We start from the raw sequence: 25622 nt of genomic DNA, 5'->3' as shown, positions 1-25622 counted from the left end.
ATCTCTGACCCACAGTTCCCTCATTTGTAAAATTAGTAAGAAAAATATTACCCATATAACAGGGTGATTATGAGTATGGAATGAAATAATGTATGTTTTTTAAAAAGGTTGGCAAACCTCAAAGGAGTTTATGAATGTTAACTATTACTATTCACCTTACCCTTGAACCTTCTACTTCATACTGTCTGGTACCAACCTATCTCAAAGTGGTATATAAATGTAAGTTATTTTTACAGTAATTATATTTTAAAACTTATTACACAATTAAAAAACTAGTTAAAATAATTAACAATTTCAGCAAAGTTGCTGGATATAAAAAAACCACTTAAATCATCAGCATTTCTATATATTACCAACAAAATCCAACAGCAAGAGACAGAGAAATTATATTTTAAAATAACTGTAAAAAAATAACTGTAGACAATATAAAATACTTGGGAATCTACCTGCCAAGCCACATTCTGGAAATTTTTAACACAATTACAAAACACTTTTCACATAAATAAAGTCAGATCCCAACAACTGGAAAATATTAAAAGTTCACCTCAAGTTTCTCCCACATGCCAATATAAATGAGTGAATGGAGAAAAGGTACAGAGGCAATTTATGACCAAGATGCAAAGTCCTCTTCTAAATGCTGGCAAAATTACTATCCCTTCCATATACAAATGATACTCAAAAATTGAAAAGGGCAAAATGTGAAAAGTGCCCCACACTCTAACACATTCCTCTCAGGGAAAAACGTGCAGTCCCTGCAAATTACTTGGGGTACACCTGAGTATCTGTGGCTAGGAAGAAGATGCACAGACGAATTCCAAGAGAAAGCACAAGGGGTTACTCCTCTTGACTCTGTGGCCAATCAGCTTCAACATTCTCCTACTCTGACCAATCAGGAATTACTGTCCCTTAAGGAAGGGGCCAGCTCACATGTCCCATAGAAAGGCAAAGGAGCATATCTCCACCTTCATGGGAATCAGGGCCCTCTCATCACCAGGTTACATCACCATCACTTGCCATGTAAGAAACATGAGCTAATTCAGTCCTAATGTTTTAGCAAACTAAAACAAAAATAATACCCTACAATTTTTAACACCTAAGATACCACGAAAGGTACTACAGTTTTGACTTCCTCATCACAGAGGCCTGTCACAGAAATGACTGCAGAGAAGACAGGGAGGGGAGGGGAGGCGGGGCTGAAAAAGGCTGCTTCTTCTGATCATCTGATTGGTCCTCATGTTTGCCAGTCAGATGGAAAGGAGTGGGGCCACAGAACACCGCGCTAAACGTAAGGAACGTTTCGGTTGACGTCATCACAACGCGACGAAAACTAAAGCGGGGGGGGAAAGGGGCGGGACTAAACAGCAACCTTGGCAGCGGTTGGAGAGGTGTCATGGCTGCTCCTGTGGGGCTATCGGGACGCCCCCGAAGCATTGACAAGAACCCGGATCAAAGCTGCAGCTTCTACCGCGAGGTTCTGGTTGGTTTCTTTCGCTCCCTCCGCACCCTGACAGGGCAGGTAGATGATGGCGGCGTTATCTCTGTCTCTGTTTCTCTGTCTCTGTCTCTGTGTCTCTGTTTCTGTCTCTGTCTCTCTGTCTCTCTCAGTTTCTACCTCTCTCTCTCTTTATATCTCTCTTTCTCTCTCTCTCTCTCTCTCTCTCTCTCTCTCTCTCTCTCTCTCTCTCTCTCTCTCTCTCTCTCTCTCTCTCTCTCTCTCTCCCTCTCTCTCTCCCTCTCTCCCCCTCTTCCTCTCTTCTCTCTCTTCTCTCGTTTACTCAGAGAACCGGGTTGACTGAGTCCCTGCTGCGTCAACGGGTTGACGAAGCTTGGGGGCTTTGGGAATTCCTGCCCCAAGGAGAAGGGCATTAGCGTTCCCCCAGGATTACTGGGGTAGTACAGCCTGCTTACATTTTTCCTAAGACTGATCTTGCAGCGTCACTTACGGTGATTCCCATTCCCTCCTCTCTTTCCTCCCCGCCCCCATAAAAAAGAAAAAGAAAAAAAGAAAAGAAAAGAAAGGGAAGGGAAGGGAAGGGGAAAAAGCAGCGGGTGAAGAAGTCGGAACAGGAACTGTCCGGCAGGAGAAACTGGCCTGGCTACGAGGAAGGCGGCTAAGCCCCCTCCGTGGGACTGGCCAGACCCGGGGAGCTCGGGGTCGGACAGCTTTCTTGTTTCCTCTGAGATGGAAAAAAGGTTCACTAACCATCTGTACGGAGAAGGAATCTGGAGACAGAAGATCCCTCTCTGGGAAATTTTATTCCCTCACTGCTTTTGTGACTTGATGTATTGAGAAGTAGTTTTGTTTATGTTTTTCCCCTAGTGGGTCATATTGCATTTATTAAAAAAAAAAAGGGGGGGAGGGGAACGTATTTACTCAGATCATGAGACTAGGCTACTTTTGATGCTTTATGGGTGTAGTTAAGCCGAAATGGGTAATGAAAACAATGTAGTCGAGGTGTTTGGCAATAGTTTTTATTTCCTCCTTAAAAATACAAAATTAAAAGCCGGTTGCTTATTTACGTTTTAATATTTGAAAGAAAATTGTTAAATACTTCTTGTAACAATCTGTTCACTACCTACTTGGAGATCTTATCATATTTAAATTATGGTTGTATGGTGTAAGTAGAAATTTGACATCAGTAATTTTTTTTTCTAGTTAGTGACCTTTCTTCCCCTTCCCGTCCAATCTCATTAGCGTAGAAAACTTCTTAGCTGTTAAAAATAAATAAATAAAAGTCTCCCAGGTCTAGGCCTGATAACAATTGCTTCAGTAATCTTATAGGCACTTAATGGTGTGATAGGCTGAGTTCATAAACAAAATGATCTGAGGTTCCGATTTGTGATGGTAGCTTTATTCTTCTGTTTATTTTTGCAAGTGTGTTTGTCTGGGGTAAGAAAAAAACGTGTTTTTCCTTTTAGTCATCCTTGTTAAGGCAGTTTATGATATCCACTCAAATTGTGGAAATTATTAAGAAGCATGCATATTCAGCCCATTTTTTCAAGTACTTGGTAGTTATATTTTTTAAATATTCAAAAGGGTATGACTTGAAAAGGGACTTTGTTTTAAATGTTAACATTTTAGGCCTTAAGCCTAGCCATTCTAACTTCCTGTAAACAAAATGAAAAAAAAAACCAAAGCAATTAGAACTTGATATCACAAATTAGGATGGAGATAAATTTAAAATTACACAAAATTCTGTTAGTCATTTACAAATGAGTTAATTTTTCCTATGGTAGGTTAAATTTTAAAAGATGGTTGATGCAGTAAATTATATGAAAGTTACTGCAGTGAATTATGTGAAAGTTTTCACATTCCGGATTTTTTCAAAGGCATATTTCCTGCAGATTATATTTTTATGTGTGTTTTCCAGACTATGGTCACATGTGTTAAATTTACATAATATATGTCACTGTCAAACGTGTAAATATCATTACTTGCATCTGACACAGAGAAAATATCAATCAAAAACCAAAATTAGCTCGATTTGATGGTTAAGCAAAATACTGACCATATTGATAATTATCTATCTTTTTGAGGTATAATTTAGAGATTCAAATAAAAGCAGAAGAATTTATAGTATCACTTTAGGTCATTATTTGCTTTTGTAAGAAGTTAAATCTTAAATTTGCATGATCATCTTAAGGTTAAGATGTTTGCTTAAGGTTAGTGCTCATGATGCTTTTAATTATTGCTATCGTTTGATAGGGAACACAGTATTAAATGTTTTAATGTACGTGCTCACTCAAGTCGTGGACTTTTTTACTTTTTATGCTTTGCCCCTATTAGCCCTTTGATTGTTTTTCATTTGTTTTGAACTTGAATATTTTAACACTGTATTATTAATTTCTTTGCAGAATGGCAAAAAAAATGGTCATATCAATGAAAGGTTAATAAGGGTTTTAGAGTCAGTCAATTCTTACATGTTCTATGATATCAGATGTTTAAATTAATATTGCTAATATTGAATGTTACAATGAATAGTCTTTTTTTAGTTGAAATGAAAATTACCCCTATATTTGAATGAAGGATTACATGGGGTTTTTTTAGATTCCTTTTTTTAAAAAATGAAAACAATTATATGCAATTAAAATCATTCTCTACAAAAATTTATTGTTTGGACTTCGTGGATTCATTATCAAGTAAGGTGCTTATATTTACTTTAATCAGAGTTTTTGGTAAGGTCTACAAATATAGCAATTCAGTGAATATATTAAAGGTTTGTTAGCCTATGAAATCTATTTATATGGCATTTTAGAAAATACACATTGAGATTAATTCAGGCATTGTCATTGCCCCATATTTCCTTCTGTATCTCTGAAATAGACTTTTGAAAGTTAGAGCCAGATTCTAAATAACTGTAGTGTTTTTCACATGCATGATATTCTTCCATTTATAACAGAACCATTTTGAATTGTTTCACAGTGTTTTGGTGGGGTTTTTTTTACATTTTATCCTCTCTGCATGAACTCGTGAAGGAACTGTCTTTTATAAAAATTATTGCAAAAGTTATAGGGCAAACCAGTTACTTTTCTTTTTGTTTATTGTCATTATAGTGCTTTTTATGTAGCATATAATGTAATATTATTTTTGATTACTTTTCATAAATGTTGCATACCCACCATAGATATATTTCTTATGCCATATACCTTAATATAATTAAGCATTTTGCAAATTTTTGGAAGTCTCCTGTTTGTGGGGCTTTATTTAAACAAGAGATGCATTCCATCTACAAATGTATGGTTGTATCCAGAAGAATTAAATCATATTTCACTTTTCCCATTAACACTCAAATAAATCATGGTTTAGATAATTTTTTGAGAACATGTTTTCTTAAAAAATCTCATTATATGTAGGTTTCATAGCCGATTATTAGTGGTATTGATTTACAAAGATAAAAGTTTGGTGGAGAAGGCAGTCAGTAGAAGTATGATTCAGATATCAGTAGGGGAAAATAATATGCAGTAGATATATTTAGCTAATTAAAGTGATGTGCATAGTAGAAACTCACCCAGATTTGAGTGGGTTTTAGTATGAGGCAAGTCTACCTTCAATCCAATTGAAGAGGTTTAGGGACCAAAGTACCCAAAGTATCTTATTGTAAGGCAATTTCACCTATAAGGCAATCCCATGACATGGAACTTAACCCCTTTAGAGTGTGACATCATGCCTATTCTTTTATCAAAATATTCAAAATTCTAATACCTTTTAAAATGCGAACTTACTAATTTTTAGCTAAAGATTAAAAGATTGATAACTTTGATGAAGACAGATATACATCTTGCTCTGTAAAAATACTGCTTTTTGTGACAGCACATGCATACAATACAATGGCGTAATTTTTTTGATGGTGCTGTTTTGCCCTTTTGAAGCTTGACCTTGGAGATGATGTGGTGAAAATTACAATCGATTGGAACAAGCTTCAGAGCCTCTCAGCACTCCAGCCAGCATTGCTCTTTAGTGCTCTTGAACAACATGTTTTATATTTTCAGGTAAATATCTTGTTGGACACATTAACTTGACTGTGAGAATAGAATCTAATTGTGGTGAAATTACAAGCTTATAACATTTCAATTATTTTTAGCTTAATACTATTAATACAAGGTTACAGATAGGTTTCAGAACAGTTGTAAGACTAACCCAATAACTGATGGGGTTATGAAGATTGAATGAATCCATTTCTATTCAATTCTAGACCTGCATTGTAAATTCAGTACAGTTTCATCTATGGTGGGTTATAATTAAGCAATAAGACACGGCAGGTGTGTGTCATGCTATGATAATGATTCCATGCCTTGGGTGAGTTTGGAGGCTCATGGAGTGCTTTCAGTGGTTTAAGAAGTGGCATTATCTCAGCATGACACATCCTGCAGTGTCTATTGCAATTAAACATTTTCAGCTTAGTTTTTTAAAAAAAAAGTAATTTCTGTGTTATTGTCTCTTCTTAGTAAGTAGCCAGTCACTATGTTATCTGATAATTTTCCTTAACGGTTTTTATAGCATCCTTTATATCAAAAATAGACATTAAACTGTTAGATATATAGTACTATTTTGATATTTGAGTGCATCACTTCCCTACGTGAACAGTATGGTGACCTTTCTGGCTTCTAGTCAAATGACTCTATATCGGTAATTGTGTAAATTTTCATATAGAAAATTCAAATTGTGTGATGTTAAATGGAGAAATGGAAGAGCTGTTTTGGATTGTTCACTTTATTGGCATTAAAATATGTGATAGGTTACCAAAAGAGTTGCTGTAGCAAAGGAAACAAAAGTATAGCAATGGAAGAAGTTGACTTTGGAAAGTGTTTTTATTTAAACTGGAATATGTATATATATATATATATATATATATTAATATTCATCTCTTCCTTTACTTCAAGGACTTTATGCTAAAATATAACTACTTCATGTTGGAAGTAATAATCATTGGGAGGGAGGAGGAAAATAGGTGATATAATTTATGTTATACATTTGGTTTGATATATTTTTTCTCATGTTGGTGATAAGTGCTCATTTTCTGCTATGTTGAAAGAAACTTCTTTCATTTTGTGACCTAAGGAGATACCTACCATGACAGAAAAAGCATGTGTTCAGTATAACACCTATATATTTCATGTCTGTGTTCTCTCCTACACTTTGACCAACTGCAGTTTCAAGTGGAGAATCTCCAGTGATGTAGTGATAATGCAGGGCTTTACTGAGTAAAAGCACTGGCTCTCATGTTAAGGGGGAAAAATACTAAGCCTTAGTGTTCTGAGTAGGCATTTGAATGACATGTTAATTAAGTGACATTGGTGCCAGAGGCTGAGCCATTGATTTGGCACAAAATAACAGGGTGATTCCTTCAAAGACAGTTTCAGATTTCTTAAGTTTCTCACAAATCTGTGACAAATGCCGATAATCATGGCAGCACAAAACTATAAATCAAATTTATAAATGCCAAAATGCTAGATTTAAATTTAATAAATTTTTAAAATTGAATTTAAGTAGGAATTTTAGTTAAAATTATAATTAATTTAATCTTGGTCAGTTTAAACGCCATCAAATATGCTCATGGGTTTGGGGTTTTTTTTTAGCCTTTTTTAGAAAGACTTCAGTGCCTGATTAAAGAGGAAAAAATAACTGCCGTTGAAGAGGCTGATAAAACAAAATCAGTCAACAAAAGTGATTCAAAAATATGCCCTGATGACAACCTACATGCAGAAGAAAAATACAAAGATTGTGGTTTGGGAGTTCTTAAAAACAAGCAAATTAACTTTGATCCAGAAGTAGTCCAGATAAAAGCTGGAAAAGCAGAAGTAAGCATAGGTGTTTTTTGTCTTGAATTTAAAAGTTGTCTTTAAAAAATTGAAATTGTTTCAACAATATATGTACATATGAACTTGTTTGTTACCTGCAGATTGACAGGAGAATATCAGCATTCATTGAACGAAAGCAAGCTGAGATCAATGAAAACAATGTCCGGGAATTTTGTAATGTAATTGATTGTAATCAAGGTAAATATCCAGGCAGAATTTAAACCTCAGGTAATTTTATTTATTTAGAGGTACTTTTTATTCTCTCTCTCTCTCTTTTTTTTTTTATAATTTCTTAGCTCTTAAAAATCAGTAAATCAAGAATTCAATTGTATTTATTTTAGGATCAATTGTTAAGATTTTTTTTCCTTGCTTAATAACAGAATGTTTTACAAAACTGAAAGCTCTATAATTAAGATGACCAAGCTTGGTTACAGAGTTGGGGAAATGTATCTCCCTCTATTAAAGAGGTGGGACATTATTGGTGTAGAATATTATATATACTCTCAGATTATGTTTGTTTTGTTAATTTGCTTTCCTGATTTTTTTTCATTCTTTTTTTTGTTATAAAGGAAGGCTTGCTGGATATAGGATGGAAGTAAGGTTGTCTTTAGAAATAAATATGATGTTAATACAAGAGATATCCATAAAAATAAATTTTAAAATAGATTGTTTTCAGAAATGTTTTGAGCACTATGCCGAGGTAAAATGCTTCTTCAGTATTAAGAATGAAGTACAGTAGGATATTGTAAAAGCAGTTTTTAGATGAATAATCATATTGTTTTTTCTTTTTCGATAATAGTTCAAATTTTATAAATTCAAATAAAGACTACAGCTTTGGTTTTTTAAGGTTGGGAGGGATAAGTGCTTGGCCCTAACAGTGAGATGGAAACAAGTTGTCTAAATTTCCTGACAGTAAATAATGTTACTTCAAATTGTGTCTTCCAGGACATTAAATGAACTTAGAGAAGAGGTAGTGTTCCTCAAAAAAGTGAAAAGTTGTTTTTTTGTTTTGTTTTTTCCCAACTTGGAAGTGTGATGTTTTGTGTTGTGCTATATCAGTTGATTGCAGAAATGTTTGTCATGATTTTTCCCCTTTTATTGCACTAAGGTGTATGTTTGCCAGTTTCCATCAGATTCTTCTCTGAGTATATGTTTTGCCACAGAATGAAAAATGTTGGGAAGCACTGACATAGCTCATTGTAAAGTATCAGTAATCATTAGAGCGCAAGTTATCATTAGAAAAATATATGAAGAATTCATTCTCCAAATGCTTCCTTTTTCCTCTCAAGTCCTTTGGCTAATTAACAGAAATATTCAAACTTCACATAAGATTGGTAATAACACTTCTCCCTTTCAGGTTCCTATTTAATCATTTATGTTGATTCAGCTTTCCCTATTATAAGCACGATATAGACAGATTTCCCTGATTATATATGTGTGTGTGTGTGTGTGTGTGTGTGTGTGTGTGTATTCACATGTGTATATACACAAAACAATAATATATGTTTTTATATGTGTATACATGAAAATATATATATATATGTATATATATATACATATACATATACACACACACACACACACACACACACACACACACACACACACTTATACACATATATAAATGCATGTGTGTGTATTGGAGAAGGAAATGGCAAACTTGGTTGCTTCAGCATCTTTATCAAGAAAACCCCAAATGGGGTCCCAAAGAGTTGGATACAACTGAAATGACTGAATGACAATATGTATATGTATATATATCCCAGCACTTAGCACAGTAGGCACTTAATCAGAATAGTGAACAAGATTTCTTGACCCATAGAGACCTTTGCTGACCAATAACAGGGCTATAAAGAATTTTAAGCAAATAATTTATCTGTACTTAGACAGTCACCATAATACCCATATTTGAATTTTTTTGTGGGTCACCCAGCCTGCAAAATGAGATTATACCATCTTAGCTCTAGCAGAGAATGATCTTTTGTTATTATTGTTGTTGTTTTTCATTCCCATGACTCTTTCTGTTGTCCCAGGCTGCCTCCCCTTTTTCGAATTAGTACTTGCATGTGATATGAAAAACATTTTTACCAAAACAGTTATAAATACATTTTAACAACTTGTATTCACTAATACTTATCCATGTATTTTTATAAAGCAGTTGCTTTAAAACATTTGTTAATGAGAAATAGGATTTTTCTTTAAATTTCTAATCTAAAAAGGAATAGAAGCTAATGTTGGGGTCTAGAAGACTTTACATCCTGCCTCTGACTTTTGTTCTGTGATCATGGGAAAGTCACATATAAACCTTCAGCAACTCAGGTAATTTTCAAAAACCATGAATTTTGGTGCCAACTGCATTCGTGAAAGGCATTTCCACACCCCAAGATCTCTGTACTGATGATACCTGTGATTTTAAAAATTACCTCCACCTAAAAAGAATTCTCACTTACTATCCATTTTGTAGGGTTTTTTGATTGTTAAAAATGGAAATGGTTCAGGAAATCAACCAATATTATTTGATTCTAGTAAACGTTTTGTTTTATTTTATTTTATAGCTTTTGTTTTGCCAGTAGCTTTTTAACTTTCTTTTGATCTCATAATAGTTTGTAGTTGGCACTGTGGCATTGTGGCTAAGAGAGCCAGCCTTGGAGTTAGGAAGACCTGATTTCAAGTTTGATAAATACTGGCTATGTGACCCTGGGCAAGTCATTTAATCTCTTAGTGACTGTCAGCTTTCTTAAGAGTATAATATAAATGTCAGAGCAGGTGTTAATATTTATTGGCAGAAGTTCCTTTTTAACAACTTGTTACTCTTAATGAAATCACTGATGTGGTATAAAAGCTAAAATTGCCTCCCAGTCTAAGTTTGTGCTTACTTACAATTATGGTGTTTTTACCTGGCCAAGTTGAAACAAAAGTCCCAGGGTAAATTCTAATCCATTTGAAGATTTCGGGAGAAAGGCTTTTCTTCTATGGTTAAAGGATTTTTATATATGTTCTACTGTTATGTCTCAAAGCTCTTTCCTGTGATACAGCCCTCAGAAAGAATAAGGGATATTTTAAATTTTTATAACTAATCCTTTTTAATTCTCAATGCCAGTAAATATAACAGATACTAAACATTTTTAAAAAGCCAAATCAGTGTAATTAGTTCTGTTTTGGAATAGAAGGAATAAAATTTCTCCAACACTTAGGAATAAAATGCTGTCCTATTAGGTGAGTTAGATGCTCTTTATGGACTTCATTCTTCATTGGCTATTTTGAAAGTATAATATTAACTTAACAATGTCATCTCATATGACCTAAGGTTTACATATGAAATTAAATTTTTGAGTCACTTGACAAAAATCTTTTCTGTTACATGGGAGATCTACTAAAATCATCTAAGAAGTTATAGGTAAGACGAAACTTTTAAATTATTAACTCTGACTTTGTTCTTGTTCAGTAGTGTTTTATATTTCAATATTATATTTATATTTATATATTTATAATATATTTATATTAGAAAGAACTCCATTTTCCTACCACATTTCTTATTAACATGAGCTACTTAAGAAACTGTAAAACTCTGCACTTCATAAATGACTATTTGAGATCATCATGCTTTTCTGAATTTTCCTTAGAGAACAGCTGTGCAAGGACTGATGCTGTTTTTACCCCTTATCCTGGGTTTAAAAGTCACATCAAGGGTAAGTAACCATATAATTCAAGTCACTTAACTGCTGCTTGTCTCAGTTCACTTAACTATAAAACTGGGATGATGATAACATCTACCCCACAGGTTGTTGTGAAGATGAAATGAAGTTATGTTTATAAAGCTCTTACCAAGGTGTCTGGCATGTAGTAGGCACTTAATAAATAAAAAAAAAATTATCTTTAAAACATCAGTAAAGCTTGTGCTAATCAAGACTCTGTGCTTAATGATGTAATGCTTTCTTTCCTAGTTTCAAATCTTGAAGGTATTCTTTTTTTTAAGCAAAACTTTTGAGTTTTTCTATACCTGTATTTAGGAGTGGTGGGAGCATGGGTATAGATGGTCCTTTAAAAAGATCAAAAAGTATTATTTGGGAGCTCATGATTTTGAGTCTATATATATATATATATATATATATATATATATATATATATATATATATATATATGTGTGTGTGTGTGTGTGTGTGTGTGTATATATATATTGAGTCATATGTATGTGTATATATATATGTGTGTATATATATATATATATATATATATGAGTCTATATATATATGAGTCTATATATATATATGTATATATATGTGAGTCTGTATATATATTTTGAGTCAAAGTATACATAAAAAATTTCTTGGTGATTTAGTTTCTAGAGTTGTGAATATGTATGGCCCACAGACCAGAACTGAAGGAACACAGGGAACTGGTCATAAAATTAATAGCATGCTTCGTGATTGTGGGAACCAGGCTGTAGAGGAAAGACTGCAAAATATTGAAGCTCATTTGCGATTGCAGACAGGTAAGTTTTTTTTTTTTTTGTAAAATATTAAATTAAATTTCAGTGTTTATTCCTTCCTGGACCTGAAATGGTGAAACGGAAGGTTATTCTTATGCCGAGGGGGAAAGTCTTCTCTTGTCCTAAATTGTGAATTAAGGCTGTCTTATAAACTGTTATAATCTTGTCAACACTCAAATAAAAAAAAAAGAAGAAAAACTTCCAAGTGTGGATTACAGATAAAAAAAGATATCTATTAAAATCCTGGTAGGCTAGTCAGTTATGCCTTTTACGTTTCCTTTTTAGAAATGAATAAATAAAAGGTCAGAATGAAGTTGTAAAAATACTTAAAGGCTTTCCACTCCAGCTCTAAAAGTAGATCACAAAAAGTTTATTGAAGGTGTTTTGTACCCTTTGTGCACTGAAATTATTAACTTGTGACTTTAACATAAATTGTGTTTTTTAACTTTTCTTTCCTCAGAGAGCTTTTACTAAAGTTTTATTTATGTATTACCTCTTTATTCTGGAGCATGAGGACTAAGGTATACCAGGTTAAAAATGAAGTTCTCAAAAAACTTACATATTTAATAATAATTCTCCTTGGAGAAGATCTTGTGCTTCCACAGGACATTTTCTAGGATAATTATTTTATTTTATTTTATTTTATAATTTTTTTATTTTTATTTTATATTTTTATATATTTATATTTTATTTTTTTTATAATTATTTTAAGTTTTTGTCTAACTATAAACTTGAGTGATCTTAGTTGTCCTCCATCCTTCCTGAAAAGGAAACTATAGAATATTTTAAGTACTCATTAATTCCAAGGTATAGGGGAAATATTCTGAGTAATAGGAGAAAGTGTGGCAAGTAGTAGAGAAAATGAAAATTGAGGGAGATTTGATAAGTTGGCTATGCTGTTCCATATGATAGTAGTGACTGGATTTTCTTTATCCTAAGCAACTAATGGCCTGCTCAAAAGTTGTATTAAAACTCTCCTTAAGTAACATGGAAACTATATAGAATGTGCTAAGCACCAAGAACTCTTGACAACTTACATAATGTAGTGTTTTGAAAAGGGTAGGTATAGTATGATGTACCCCAAAGCTATATATTGCTTTAAGTAAAGAAAAGATTTCTTTGTACTTCATTTTTTATGGCTGAGATACAAATAAGTCAATAGAACTTACCAGGTCAATTGTATAAAAATCTTTTAATACTGTGTTTTAAAAGTCAAAATAACAAGGTTAGGTCATTTTTAAAAGTTTGCAATTTCGGATTTTTAAAATTTTTCTTTAGGTGGTCCAGTACCTAGAGATATTTATCAGAGAATTAAAAAACTTGAGGATAAAATCTTGGAATTAGAAGGTATTTCCCCGGAATATTTTCAGTCTGTTGTAAGTAAAATTCACTTTCTTATGTATTATGTCTTATACTTTATATCACATAAAATAATATTTGAAAAGCTTAGCATTTAGTGAGTTTTTAAGGCTTAGCACATAATGATTGCTTAAGAAATGCTTGTTCCCTTCCCTCCATCACCTTTTTTTTCTCCACGAGCACTAAAATCTGATTTTGTTTTGGAAGCATCTTGTTTATTAGCCAGTTAGTATTTTGCAAACTAGAAGTCCTAAGCTAATCTTCCTCAGCATTTTTGAGTTATTTTCCTTACTTTTCTGAAACTGTTATATAAAGTTGTTGCATACAGTTCTTTACCCCTTTCTTAGAGTTGTTAAGTAGCATATTACATTAGGGGGAAAAGTTGTACACATCTGAACTTAGAATATATGAAAAAGTAAAATTGTCTAGATTAATCTTGTTTATGAAACTTTGGTTATTCTGATAAATTCTTATGAAGTGACTGAAAACAATATTTTGAATATAGCAACCTTTTAGAATTTGTAGCGTGCTTCTGAGAAATTTTGCCTACTAAGTATAAACCATATTCCTTCTCTTGGCATTTGAGATCTTATAAAAATTTACTTCTAACCCACCTTTTTTTCCCTTTTTTTTTTGCCAGCTTTTTCTTACTCTTCTTCTGCATTCTAATCAAACTGGATTATTTACCTTTATTCAAAAACTACCCATATTTTTCTGCCTCTAATACTTTTCACTCATACTTGGAATGCCTTTGTTGATATTCTATTCCCGTCTTTTTAAGCCCCGGATATATATTAACCTACTCTTTAAAGCCTCCCTTCCTCACCTCTAAAATTATTTCTTCCTCATTCTTTATATTTCTCTTTATATTTTTGCATTACATTTGTACATTTATATTTTAATTTATATAATATTTTTCTGTTTACATTTATTATTACTCCCATTTGGATTAGAAATACTATGAAGGCAAGAGTTTTCACTATTTGTGTGTCATCCAAAGTACCAAACTTGATGAATTATATGTAGGAAACATTTCAGAAATGTTTGAATGAATCACTGTTTTTTGTACTATTGTCTGACATTTTCCTTCTGAGCATCTTTATTTATCTCCTTATTCTGTTTCATTTGTTGTTCAGCCTTTCAGTCATGACCCCTATGGACCATACAGTCCATGAAGTTTTCTTGGCAGAAATACTGGAGTGGTTTGCCATTTCCTTCTCCAGTGGTTTAACAGAGTGATTTGTGCAGGGTCACACAGCTAATAAGTGCCTGAAAATGGATTTGAACTCAGGTCTTCCTTACTCCAGACTCATTCATTGATCATATAGGTACTTGGTGTCTTTTAATCATCTCCTCACTCTATTGCTAAGTTGCTGTAGCCTTCTTTCACCTACCATGAATCTTTCTGTTGCCTTCAGGATCATGTATAGTTTTATAATAAAACAAGCCCTTCAAATCTAAAACAAACTTTTTACCAAGCTCATACTACATGTGCTAAATATTGGAGCTACAAAGAGGTATTTTAAAAACTGCCCTTAGTGAACTTAGAATTTAGTTAGTTTGACTAGACTTTGAAGGATCTCACTGGTGTAAATCCCTCCTTCATTTGTAAAGGTCTAATTGAGTCCTCTGATTTTTATTCATGTCCTCCCATAAATCCCTTTCAGAGAATCCACCCACTCTGAGAAGGACTTTCCTATAGATCTCTTAATATTGTGTCACATACTGTCTATCAGTTCCTCTATTTCTGGTTAGATATTTCTCTGATGGTATCCTTTATACCACTTTTTTTCTTTCTCTGATAATGTTTCAGCTTTCTCATTCCCACCATGTGCTTCTCCCATGGTTTATGGGTAACCCAAACTTTAATGCTTTGAACATTGTATTTCATGACTAGTAGTTGAACAGCATCACCAGAATATTCATGTGAAAAGATTGGTCTTTTGTTTCAAGTAAAGCTTGGGAAAAGAACTGCATAATTTCCCAGAGGCAATCTAGGTCACTTTCCTCCTTTCCTGCAGTGTTTGGCCAATATATGTGCACTGATGGAGCAGCTTTATAGTTTATTCATCCCCACATAGAGTTTATTCATATCACATTATGGTCTGCATTCTTATTTTTTTTTCCTTCTTTGTGAATAGCTAGGTTATTTTCTTAAAGATTTGGTAGATATAGGAGAATAGACACATCCTTATTGATTTTATCTCAAGTACTTTTCTTAAGTAATAATAAGATATCGGGGCAGCTAGGTGGCACAGTGGATAGAGGACTGGCCCTGGATTCAGGAGGACCTGAGTTCAAATCCGGCCTCCAACACATAATACTTACTAGCTGTGTGACCCTGGGCAAGTCACTTAACCCTTACATTGCCTAGCCAAAAAAAAAAAAAAAGAAAAAAGAAGTAATAATAAGATCTGTGATTTTCTTTAAGTGATTAAAATTTCATCAAAGGGCATCTACTTTGTTTCTGGGTTTTGCTTTTTTGTTTTTTTGCAATGGTGGGGGGAAGGAGATTTGCTACCATAGAAAGTATTGCCATAAAATTTTGATGTGTAGGGAGCCTTTCTTTTTGTCTTTGAACTCCTTCCTCCCCTTTATTCTTACAGTTATTATAAGGTGATGTCATGTATTATTTCCTACCGTCTTTCTCCTATCATTTTGCAAATAAGTTTTTATCCCAAATAAGTATTACCTTTGGCTATCATATCTTCCTGCTTAGAAAGGATCGTAGATCCTAAGATTATCGATCTAGAATTGAGAAAGACCTCAGAGGCCATCTAGTTCTCAAACCTTTAATTTTTAAATTATGTATTGAGATTACTTACTACAAGAGATGAATTAAGCATGTAAAAGCATTTTGAATTGTTTCTGCCCTCTGAAGAATATGAATATCTGAGTTAGGCTTATTACTTTATTGATAAAATCTAAACTATATAATTTGAACTCCTTTGTTAGTCTCTCATCAAAATCTTTTTTTTCCTCACCTCCTCAGGGGAAAAAAAAATATGTAGGTGACCCCAATCCTGTATGCTTGATTGCATTTCCTTCTAACTCCATTTCTATTCATCCTGTTAGCCCTTTTTTAGATAGCATCTTATTATTCCCTTATCTTTAATTACTAAATTTCCCAGGATGGTCTCTGCTTAATTTCCTTTAACAAACATTTATTTAGTACCACATTTTGCTAGATGTTGAGGATGCAAAGATGGAAATGGCATAATTCTTGCCCACAGAGTTTATAGTCTACTGTACTGGAGGTTACATGTATACAAATTTAGTATGTTACATATTATGGAGGAACACAGAGATCCATAAGTCTAGGAAAACTAGATGAGTCTAGTGATTTGGGAAGACACTTTCAGATGAGGGAAGAGGTGAGAATGTAAAATCATCAAAGCCCTGATTCAATGAAGAGGTGATATCTGAGCTAATCTTGAAGGACTAGAGTTTTTGGCAAATGACAATGAGAAGGTGCATCTCAAAACATGAACAAAAATCTTGGTGAACACACACAGGCAGGAAATGGATGGCAGAACAAGATGGGGAAACAATAGTTTGGATGGAACATAGGAACATAGCTTGTATGAAGGAGAATCGTTTGGAAAAAGGCTAGAAATAAAGGTTACAACAATGTTGTGGAAGAACTTAAATACCTGGCTTAAGGAATTTATATATTGTCCAGTATGCAACATAGGAAGTCATTGAAAGTTTTTAAGTAGTGAAGCCATATGACTAGACTAGTACATGAGAAAAGGGATATAAACAGTTTAACCTAGAATAACTTGGTTTTTTTTCTTTCCTGTTTACTTTTTTATGCTTCTTTGAGTTTTGCTTTGAAAATCAAATTTTCTGTTTAGCTCTGGTCTTTTCATTAGGAATGTTTGAAAGTCCCCTATTTCATAGAATATGCATTTTTTTTACCGGAAAGATTATGCTCAGTTTTACTGAGTAATTGATTCTTAGTTGTAATCCAAGCTCCTTTGCCTTCTGGAATATCATATTCCAAGCCCTCCAGTCCTTTAATGTAGAAGCTTCTAAATCTTTTTTTAATCCTGATTGTGACTCCTTGATATTTGAATTGCTTCTTTCTGACTGCAGTATTTTCCCCTTGACTTGAGAGTTCTGGAATTTGGCTGTAATATTCCTGGGAGTTTTCATTTTGGGATCAACTTCTATTTTACCCTCTCATTCCAGGATATCAGGGCAGATTTCCTTGATAATTTCTTTTAATGTACTGTTCAGGCTCTTTTGTTGCCCGTGGCGTTCAGGTAGTACAATGATTCTGATATTGTCTCTCCTGGACCTGTTTTCCAAGTCAGTTGTTTTTCCAGTGAGGTATTTTACATTATCTTCTATTTTTTCATGTTTTTGATTTTTGTTTGGTTGATTCTTGATGTCTCATGGAGTCATTAGCTTTCACTTGCCCAGTTCCAATTTTTGAGGAAATATTTTCTTCATTTAGCTTTTGCACCTCCTTTTTTTTTCTGTTTAGCCAGGTCCACTTTTTAAGGAATTGTTTTCTTCAGTGAATTTTTGTACATCTTTTCCGGTTTTTGTTGACTGTTGATTCTTTTTTTCATAATTCTCTCACGTAACTCCCTTTTCCCAGTTTTTCTTCTATCTGTCTCATTTGATTTTTAAAAGCCTTTTTGAGCTCTTCCAGGAGCACTTTTTGAGTCTGAGAACAATTCAATTGCTCTTTGAGGTTTTAAACGCGTTTTGAAGTTGTTATCCTCTTCTGAGTTTGTATTGTAATCTTCCCTGTAATCATTGTTGCTATCAGGTCAGGGCTTTAGTTTTGTTTTGATTTTTTGTCATTTTCTAGCCAATTTTGTGACTTTTTAAGTTGAGCTCTGCTCCTGGGGCACAGGGACATTGTCCCACACTTCCTGCTCTGGGGCAGGGGCCTGGTCACTTGGCTTCTGCCCCAGGGGCTCCATGGCTTGTTGCACCAGGGCCTAGGGCTGGTGGCTTGCCTCCTGCACTAGAGTCGTTTGGCCTAGTTCCAGGCCTGCCAGGCTTGTCTGCTAGCCTGCTTTGCCAGGCTGGAGGTCTCACAGCTGGCCCACTGTGCTGCTGGCCTGCTGAGCTGGGACCATGAAGCCTTGGTTGCTGGTTTGTGCTGTGGCTCAGGGGCTCAATACCTGCACTGGGCTGCATTCCCCTTTAACCCAAATGAAACGAAGCTTTCCTACAGTCCTTCTACGTCATCTGGGGCTGGAAAATTGTTTCATCCTGTGCATTTTGTAGGTTCTGTTGCTCCACAATTTGTTTTGAGGCTTGATTTAAAGCTGTTTCAAGGGAAACTGGGGAGAGCTCAAACAGCTTCCAGCCTTTTTCTCTAAAACCATCTTGGCTCCACCTTTTCCAAGTCTACTTTAAAAGAAGGTTGCCAAGGCATCCATTTAAACAAAATCATCCCAATTATATTTACAGATGAAAGTGGGAGAACAACAAACTGAGAAAAAAAGAGAAATATTTTAAAAATTATTACAACAGACATCTCTCTATGAAACATAGTGGAATCACTACACTCAGACCCTAGCTTCATGGACCTAGGTGTGCTTATAGGAATGATAGAAATGGCACTAAAGAGAGCATATGTGGAAAAGGCAGACAAATTGGACGAAGTATATATATACAGAAGAAAAGATCCATACTGAAAACAACATAATTTTGAGGTTATTGAGATATAGAGATATGATATATCTATATAAGATAGCTAAATATATCTATATAAGATGTGTATGTATGTATGTATGTATGCATGTATACATGTATACATACAGATATACACACAGTATCTAAAGCAGAGCCACTAATAAAGGTATGGAAGAAATAAAAGATCTTACTAATACCTAAAAAGGTAACGAAGAGAAATAATTTCCAACCTACATACACATCTACTCTCAAGTAAAATCTCTATGACAGTTATCTATACAAGAATCGAGGACATCCTTCATGAGGATATTATTAGGGAATAGTATTCAACAATGAATTAAATATTTACCATTTCACAAGTAACTGAAAGACCTAGAGAATATTTGGCCCCATTGGGTTTATTATTTGTTAATTATGAAAAAACATTCAATTGGGTAGAGCAAAATGTCACCTTATATGGCCTCTTTTACAATATTGAGTAGATGGTCACATGGTGAGAGTGAGAGGTGACAAGTAACAAGTCACAGAGTTTCACAGATACCCTCACAATATGAGGAAAGCCTCCAGTATTTTAGGTGGCTTCTCTGTGGTAAACTTACAGGAAGACATAGACAAGAATTGTAAAGAATTTGCAGGCATGGATAAGTTGCATTCTGCATTGCAGGAGGGAATTTCTAAATAGGTGACATCTCAGATATACTTGAGTATTAATGAGATCCAAAGGAAGGTAACCAGGATGGGAACTCGGGTGGGAACTGGAGAGTATGCTATATATTACTATATGATGTATTCTGTATACAGTTGAAGACACTGGGTGTGTTTAACTTAGAGGAGCAAATATTTAGGACATAGTAGCTGTCATGTGTTTAAAGGGCTGCCATGTGGAACAGTAATTAGACTTGCTTTCCTTTGTTCCAGAGGGCAGGGGTCCTAACTGTAGGTGGAAGCTACAGATAAGCAGATTTTGTATAGTCCAGTAGAAAAAGTACTGGACTTCATCAGTCTTCCAGTTTCAATCATTTGTTAAGCCTTTTTGATAATACTTATGAATTATCTTCTTGAAATATATAGGTTCCTTCCTCTGCAGTCTCACATTAGCTTTGAATATTGAAAGTTAGTCAATTTTGAAGACTGCCTTTCATGGATTTGGTTGTTATCTCTATGCAGAGGACCCAATAAATAAACAAATAAATAAATAAATAATACTTGTGTATATGTGTGTGTGTATGTGTGTGTGTATATATATATATATATATATATATATATATATATATATATATATATATATATATATATATATATACATACATACTAAGTAGTCTTATTGCTTCCGTTCTCTCCAATATATTCTCTCCAAGTCTGCTGAATTATAGGTCTGACCATGTCACTTCCCTTCTTAGAAATCTTCAATTGCTTTTGGTATAAAATTCCTAAGCCTGGCACTTTAAATTTTTTGAAAATCAGTCTCCCTCCTATGGTTTTAGATGCAATTCATGTTACCATCCTCATGCACTTTACATTCCAGCCAAATTGGCTTACTAGCTTTGACCTGAATTAACATTCCATCTACTATCTTTGTGGCTTTGTGCAGGTTGTCCCCTATACCTGGAGTGAACTGCCTCCTCTCCCTTACCTTTTAAAATCCCTAACTTCCTTCAGAGCTCAGCTTAGGTATCACCTACTGAAACTCTTCTTTTCTCCCCCTCCCCTGCCTTCTTCCTGAAATTACCTTGTACTGTTTACTCATTTATGTATATGTTATGTCACCCAGTAGAAAGCAAGCTTCTTGAAGACAGCAACTATTTACTTTTTATGTTTGTCTCCCCACCACCTAATGCTGTGCCTTGCCTGCAGGCATACAGTTAATAGATTTTTGTTAGAATTAAATCAGATTTGGGGGAGGAGGGTTCAAGAGGGAACTGTGTATAGCTATAGATATAGATATATAGATAGATAGATATAAAAGAGTATAAAAGTCTTCTCAATTCATAAGGAAATAAAATGCCAAGGAGATAGCAAGCTTGGAGGGAGAAGATAAGGGAGGGATCTCTGGAGGGGAGGGTAAGGGAATAGGTTAAAGTGGGGGGAGGGATATAGAAGGATGTTTAGAGTAATGGGAATGGGAGGATGGGATCCTTGGTGAGGGGTGGGGTAGGTTAAGTAGTGGGAGGGCAAGATAGGAGGTATAAGTAAAATAGAGGAGTTAGGAGGGATAGGAAATAAGAGATATGCACAAATATAAAAACAAAGATCAGAAGTAGAATTTGTTAGGGAAAGTATATGTCTTTATATGTATGTATATATATGGATATATGCATATGTGTATGTATATATCTATATATAAATATATCTGTACTTAATTGTAGCCTGGGAGGGGGGAGAACAAAGTAAAAAGTGCACAGCAGAGAACAAAAGAAAACTTACAAGGAAGCAAAGGTGGAGAGCTGTCAACACCATGTGTAGTATTTATTATGTAGGCTTTCTTCAAATGGAAATTTATTGCTGTATATTTTGAACCGTTTTGCGTTCTGCTGTATATGACATGCTTTTTTTTTCTTTTCTATTTTGCATTTAAATATTTAAGTTTATGTTTCTTTTTATTTCCTTATTGTGTAAGTTTTAATAATAAAATTTTTTAAATTAAATTAAATCAAATTTAATTTTTGTTAGTAACAAAGTATTGATTAGGCCATTATACATAAGACGTTATATGCCTTGTTTAAAAAGGTTAATCTGGAGGCATCTAGGTGGTACAGTGGATAGAGCACCAGCCCTGGAGTCAGGAGAACCTGAGTTCAAATGCAGCCTCAGACACATAACACTTATTAACTGTGTGACCCTGAGCAAGTCACTTAACCCAAGTTGCCTCACCAAAAAAAAAAAAAGTTTAATCTGGATTTTGATTTCTATAATATATGAAATTTTAGCTAAAGAATTTTAAACTTTTTTAAAGTATGATTTATACAACAGGTTTCAAAAAGTGGACAGTCAAGTGGGAGAACAGTAATTCATTTTCACCAAGCATATGAAAATCTGATTTTGGGGATGTGTGAGACTGAATATAAACAAGTAAAATCTTAAAACACTTGCCTTGCCTGTCTTTGGAAATGCTATCTCAGGGAGAAGTTGGCAAATGGCATGTTTTCCTGAACACTCCTCTTGGATCTTTCACCCTGGCACTATGTAGATTACTTCTCTGATCCTTCTTCCTACCTAGCTACTAATGCTTTTCTTCCCTCAAATTTTCCAGAGCTCTTTGTCTAGTTTCTCCCTTACTCTCTACCTTTTTGTGTGTGCTTGGGTAAATAGATAAAATCTTTGTTCATTTCATATACCCCCTAAAGAATATAAGCTGTTTGAAGGGAAAGACTTGTAGTTTTTTATTTTCTATCCTCAGCATCTGGTATAATGTTTGCATGTATAATAGATACTTCATAAATAATTGATGAACCTAAATGAATCTGTCAGTGTTAATCAGATGTTGTTCCCACATAATTTTGTCTCTTTTGGTAGAGACCTAAGATTTAGCTCCTCCTTCACTTAGGTACTCCTCCTGCCACTGTGTGTCTGACCATAGGCAAGTCACTTGCCCTGGGGTGGGATGGTTTCATTTGCCTAATTTATGCCTCAAGCTAAATCAAGGACCCATTAATACTACCTAACCTTTGCAAAGGTTGGAGGCCAAGCCATGTGGTCTTTTGAGTTCTAAATTCCTGCTCTAAACTAGAGATTCTCTGTTGTTTTTGCGTACAGACAAAAAAAAAGCTCTTCCAAAGTCTTTTGTCAAAATTTTAAGAGCTTGAATTCTTGACCCAATTTAAAAAATTAATTAATTAATCCTTAATTAAAAGTAAAAATAAGCATCTTCTGCCATTTTAGCCAAGTCCCTATTTTCCATCCAGCCTAATGTCATTTTCCTTCTTTTTAGTCACTGTTCTAGAAACAGAAAGAAGAGAAAGAAGCTAGAAAGCTCCCATAGCTGTTCTACTGAACCCAGTCTCTCAAATGCATCATTAGGAGGGGTTAGGAGCAAGAACATAAATGCAGCCTTAAAAATATCTAATGTTCCATTTACAGTATCATCCTTTCTAGGATGTTGCCCTATTCCATAGTAGCTAGGCTTTTGTGCCTGGGCCTATTCTCATGATGCCTAATGCTTTCTTTAGTGCTCTGTATACAGTGTGAAATGAAGAAGTATTTATTGAATTGGGAAGGTAACATTTCATGCCTATCTTGAGCATTGCTGTTAGACATTTGTCTAGAGATTCATGATAGAATTATACCATCTAGAGACTGTATATTCTACCAGAATACTAGACTATATATTCTACTAGAGCAGAATTGGCGACTCATATTTTTAAGAATTAATGACTTTGGGTTTTGGGGTTGTTTTTTCCCATGTTCCATTAGAATTTTTCTGGAAAAAGAAGAAAAGTGCAAACACCACAAGTAAGTTGTTAACCTTAATTTCATTCCACCTTCTAACATGTAGGTTTTGCTTTATGCTATGCATGTTATTAGAACCTTCTACTTTAATTGTCTGGTATTAGTAGAGGGAGATCTTATCAATTGGAATTAACCTAAGAGAAAAGCCAAGTAGTGAAATCTGAAGTATAGTGCTTTAAAAAAAAATATGGAAAGTTTTTAACATTTCAAATAGCCAAGATTTGTTTGTAACAAAGTATCTAATAGAAATAACTTAATTTGCTCTCACAAATTCTAAGGATTTCTAATTATGCAGGTCTTAGCATAGTTGTAAGCTTTTAGCAGTAAGTGCTGTTTTAAGCTTTAGTAGCTTAAAATTGCACTGACTTGATATGATCTTGAAAACTTTCTTCATATAATTAGTTTAAACCAGGCAGCTAGGTGGCAAAGCACTGGGCTTAGAGTCAGGAAGAACTGAGTTCAGTTCTGGCCTTAGACACTTCCTAGCTGTTTAATCCTGGGCAAGTCACTTAACCTCTGCCTGCCTCAGTTTCCTCATCTGTAAAAATGAGAATAATAATAATACCTACCTCCCAGAATTGTTGTGAGAATCAAATGAGATAAAATTTGTAAAGCACCTGTTCAGTTAAAATAATATGTAAGTGCTAGCTATTATTGTTGTTATTGTTATTATTTAAACTGAATTTTTACATTCTGTTTTCCCATCACTGCACATTCCTTATAGTAAATAAGGAATTGCACTTTTTGTTTTTATTTATTATTTTTTAAGCATTGTTTTCCAGTGGTGGTAGTACAGTGTAATATGATGGAAATTCAAAAAATAACTGACAAGATTATTTATTTCACTAGAATAGCCTTTAAAGGAACACTGCAAAATAACCAGGTTTCAGTGTTAATTATCTTCTTTATTACAAAAATGTTTAAATGGCTACTAGAATTTGACTCTTTAAGTCCACATGGAGAAAAGAATTGATGGTTTTTAACATTTCATATTTGTTTTTCCTACTCCTACTCCTTAAATCTAACATTGTTTTTGTTCAGTAAAATCAATTTCACATTTGAGGGAGCAAATAGTGGCTGTTTTAGAACTCTGTTTAGACATCTAAATGTTTTTTTTCATCTACAAAATGTGTATAATAATATTTGCACTGAGAAAAGACTGGCTTGTTGATTTGAGAGCCACCCTTGGAATCAGACTGGAAGACCTGAGTTCAAGTCCTGTCTCTCATATATACTGGTTATGTGACATTGTGTGACAGAGGTTAAGTTACTTAACCTTTTCAGTGTCCTGAGCAATTCTGAAAATTGTAATTGCCAGTCTTCTTTTGGTGGATGACCATTCCCTACTGATAGCAATGAAAGTACAGATCTGAACCAAAAAAAAAAATACTAAAATGCTTCTACTACCTAGAGATAATGTAAAGAAAGCATTTTGTAAACCTTAAATCACTATAGAAATGTGATTTGTTATTGTTCAATAATTTGTATCCTTATTGTTTGCAGCAGAACTATTCATTGGCTGAACTTGATGAGAAAAATTAGTGCCCTTAAGCAAGCTCTGCTAAGGAAATCAAATGAAACAGAATCCATGGTCTCTGATCAGCTTCCATAATGAAGTCTCTTCATTGTTGTTATTTTTGTTACACGTGTAACTTAAGGAACTACTTAATTACTGTATTTCTCTTTACATAGACTTTGCCCCAAAGTATGTTCTTTAGGTTTTGCTAGAAGTGTGAGTCCAGTCCTATAAATAATTAAAACCTGCTAGTCTATTTAAAAACATTTTGTGAATGCTTTAAAAATAGAAGTGTCTGAATTTATTCCCTTCTGTTGTAAAGGAGGTGTTTTTAGCATTGTTTTTTCCAGGAAATTATCAAAAATGAACTGGCAAATTTGTATTTTTATCTGTAATTATTTGTGGACCAAAAAGGATAAACCTCATTTTAAATAATGTGATATTTTAAAAGATTTTATATTTGTAATATTGGTGTTTATTGTTTTTTTTTAATAGTAAGTATCCTGTTTTTGAATGTCTTTTAAAATACCATTGTTTATGTAAATAAATATAATTGGAATTTTCATGTAGCTTGATTTTGGAAAAATTAAACTTTCTGGGCAACAGTTAAGGTATTATAAACACATATACCACCTTTTCCTAAAGATGATCATATTCTAACAAATATAATCTAACTTCATCTTGTGGTCCAGTGACTCATCTCTTTTTTGTATTGGTGAAACAGTAATATTAAGAGATACAGCTGAGTTTATGTAGGACACTGTAAACAGAACTAATGGAACTCAAATCTTAGGACCTAGGCCAGTATGTTCACTATCTATTAGATTTTGTGAAGTTGAATTTTTTCCATTC

General features: G+C 33.9%; 1 protein-coding gene across 1 annotated transcript; it reads left to right on the top strand.

Annotated features, from left to right (window-relative positions):
• The first annotated feature begins 1345 nt into the window (after positions 1–1345).
• MBIP (MAP3K12 binding inhibitory protein 1) lies at positions 1346–25449 on the top strand. The gene is given in 10 exon segments (XM_020991360.2): positions 1346–1516; positions 5371–5490; positions 7078–7299; positions 7401–7497; positions 10923–10988; positions 11639–11791; positions 13067–13164; positions 23219–23257; positions 24758–24787; positions 24789–25449. Coding segments are annotated over 10 exon segments (1029 nt in total). The 5' UTR covers positions 1346–1390; the 3' UTR covers positions 24867–25449.
• Positions 25450–25622: the final 173 nt, after the last annotated feature.

Source organism: Phascolarctos cinereus, unplaced genomic scaffold (genome assembly GCF_003287225.1).
Source record: "Phascolarctos cinereus isolate Bilbo 61053 unplaced genomic scaffold, phaCin_HiC Scaffold_2;HRSCAF=192, whole genome shotgun sequence".
NCBI lineage: Eukaryota > Metazoa > Chordata > Mammalia > Diprotodontia > Phascolarctidae > Phascolarctos > Phascolarctos cinereus.
This window is presented reverse-complemented; position numbering and strand designations above follow the sequence as displayed.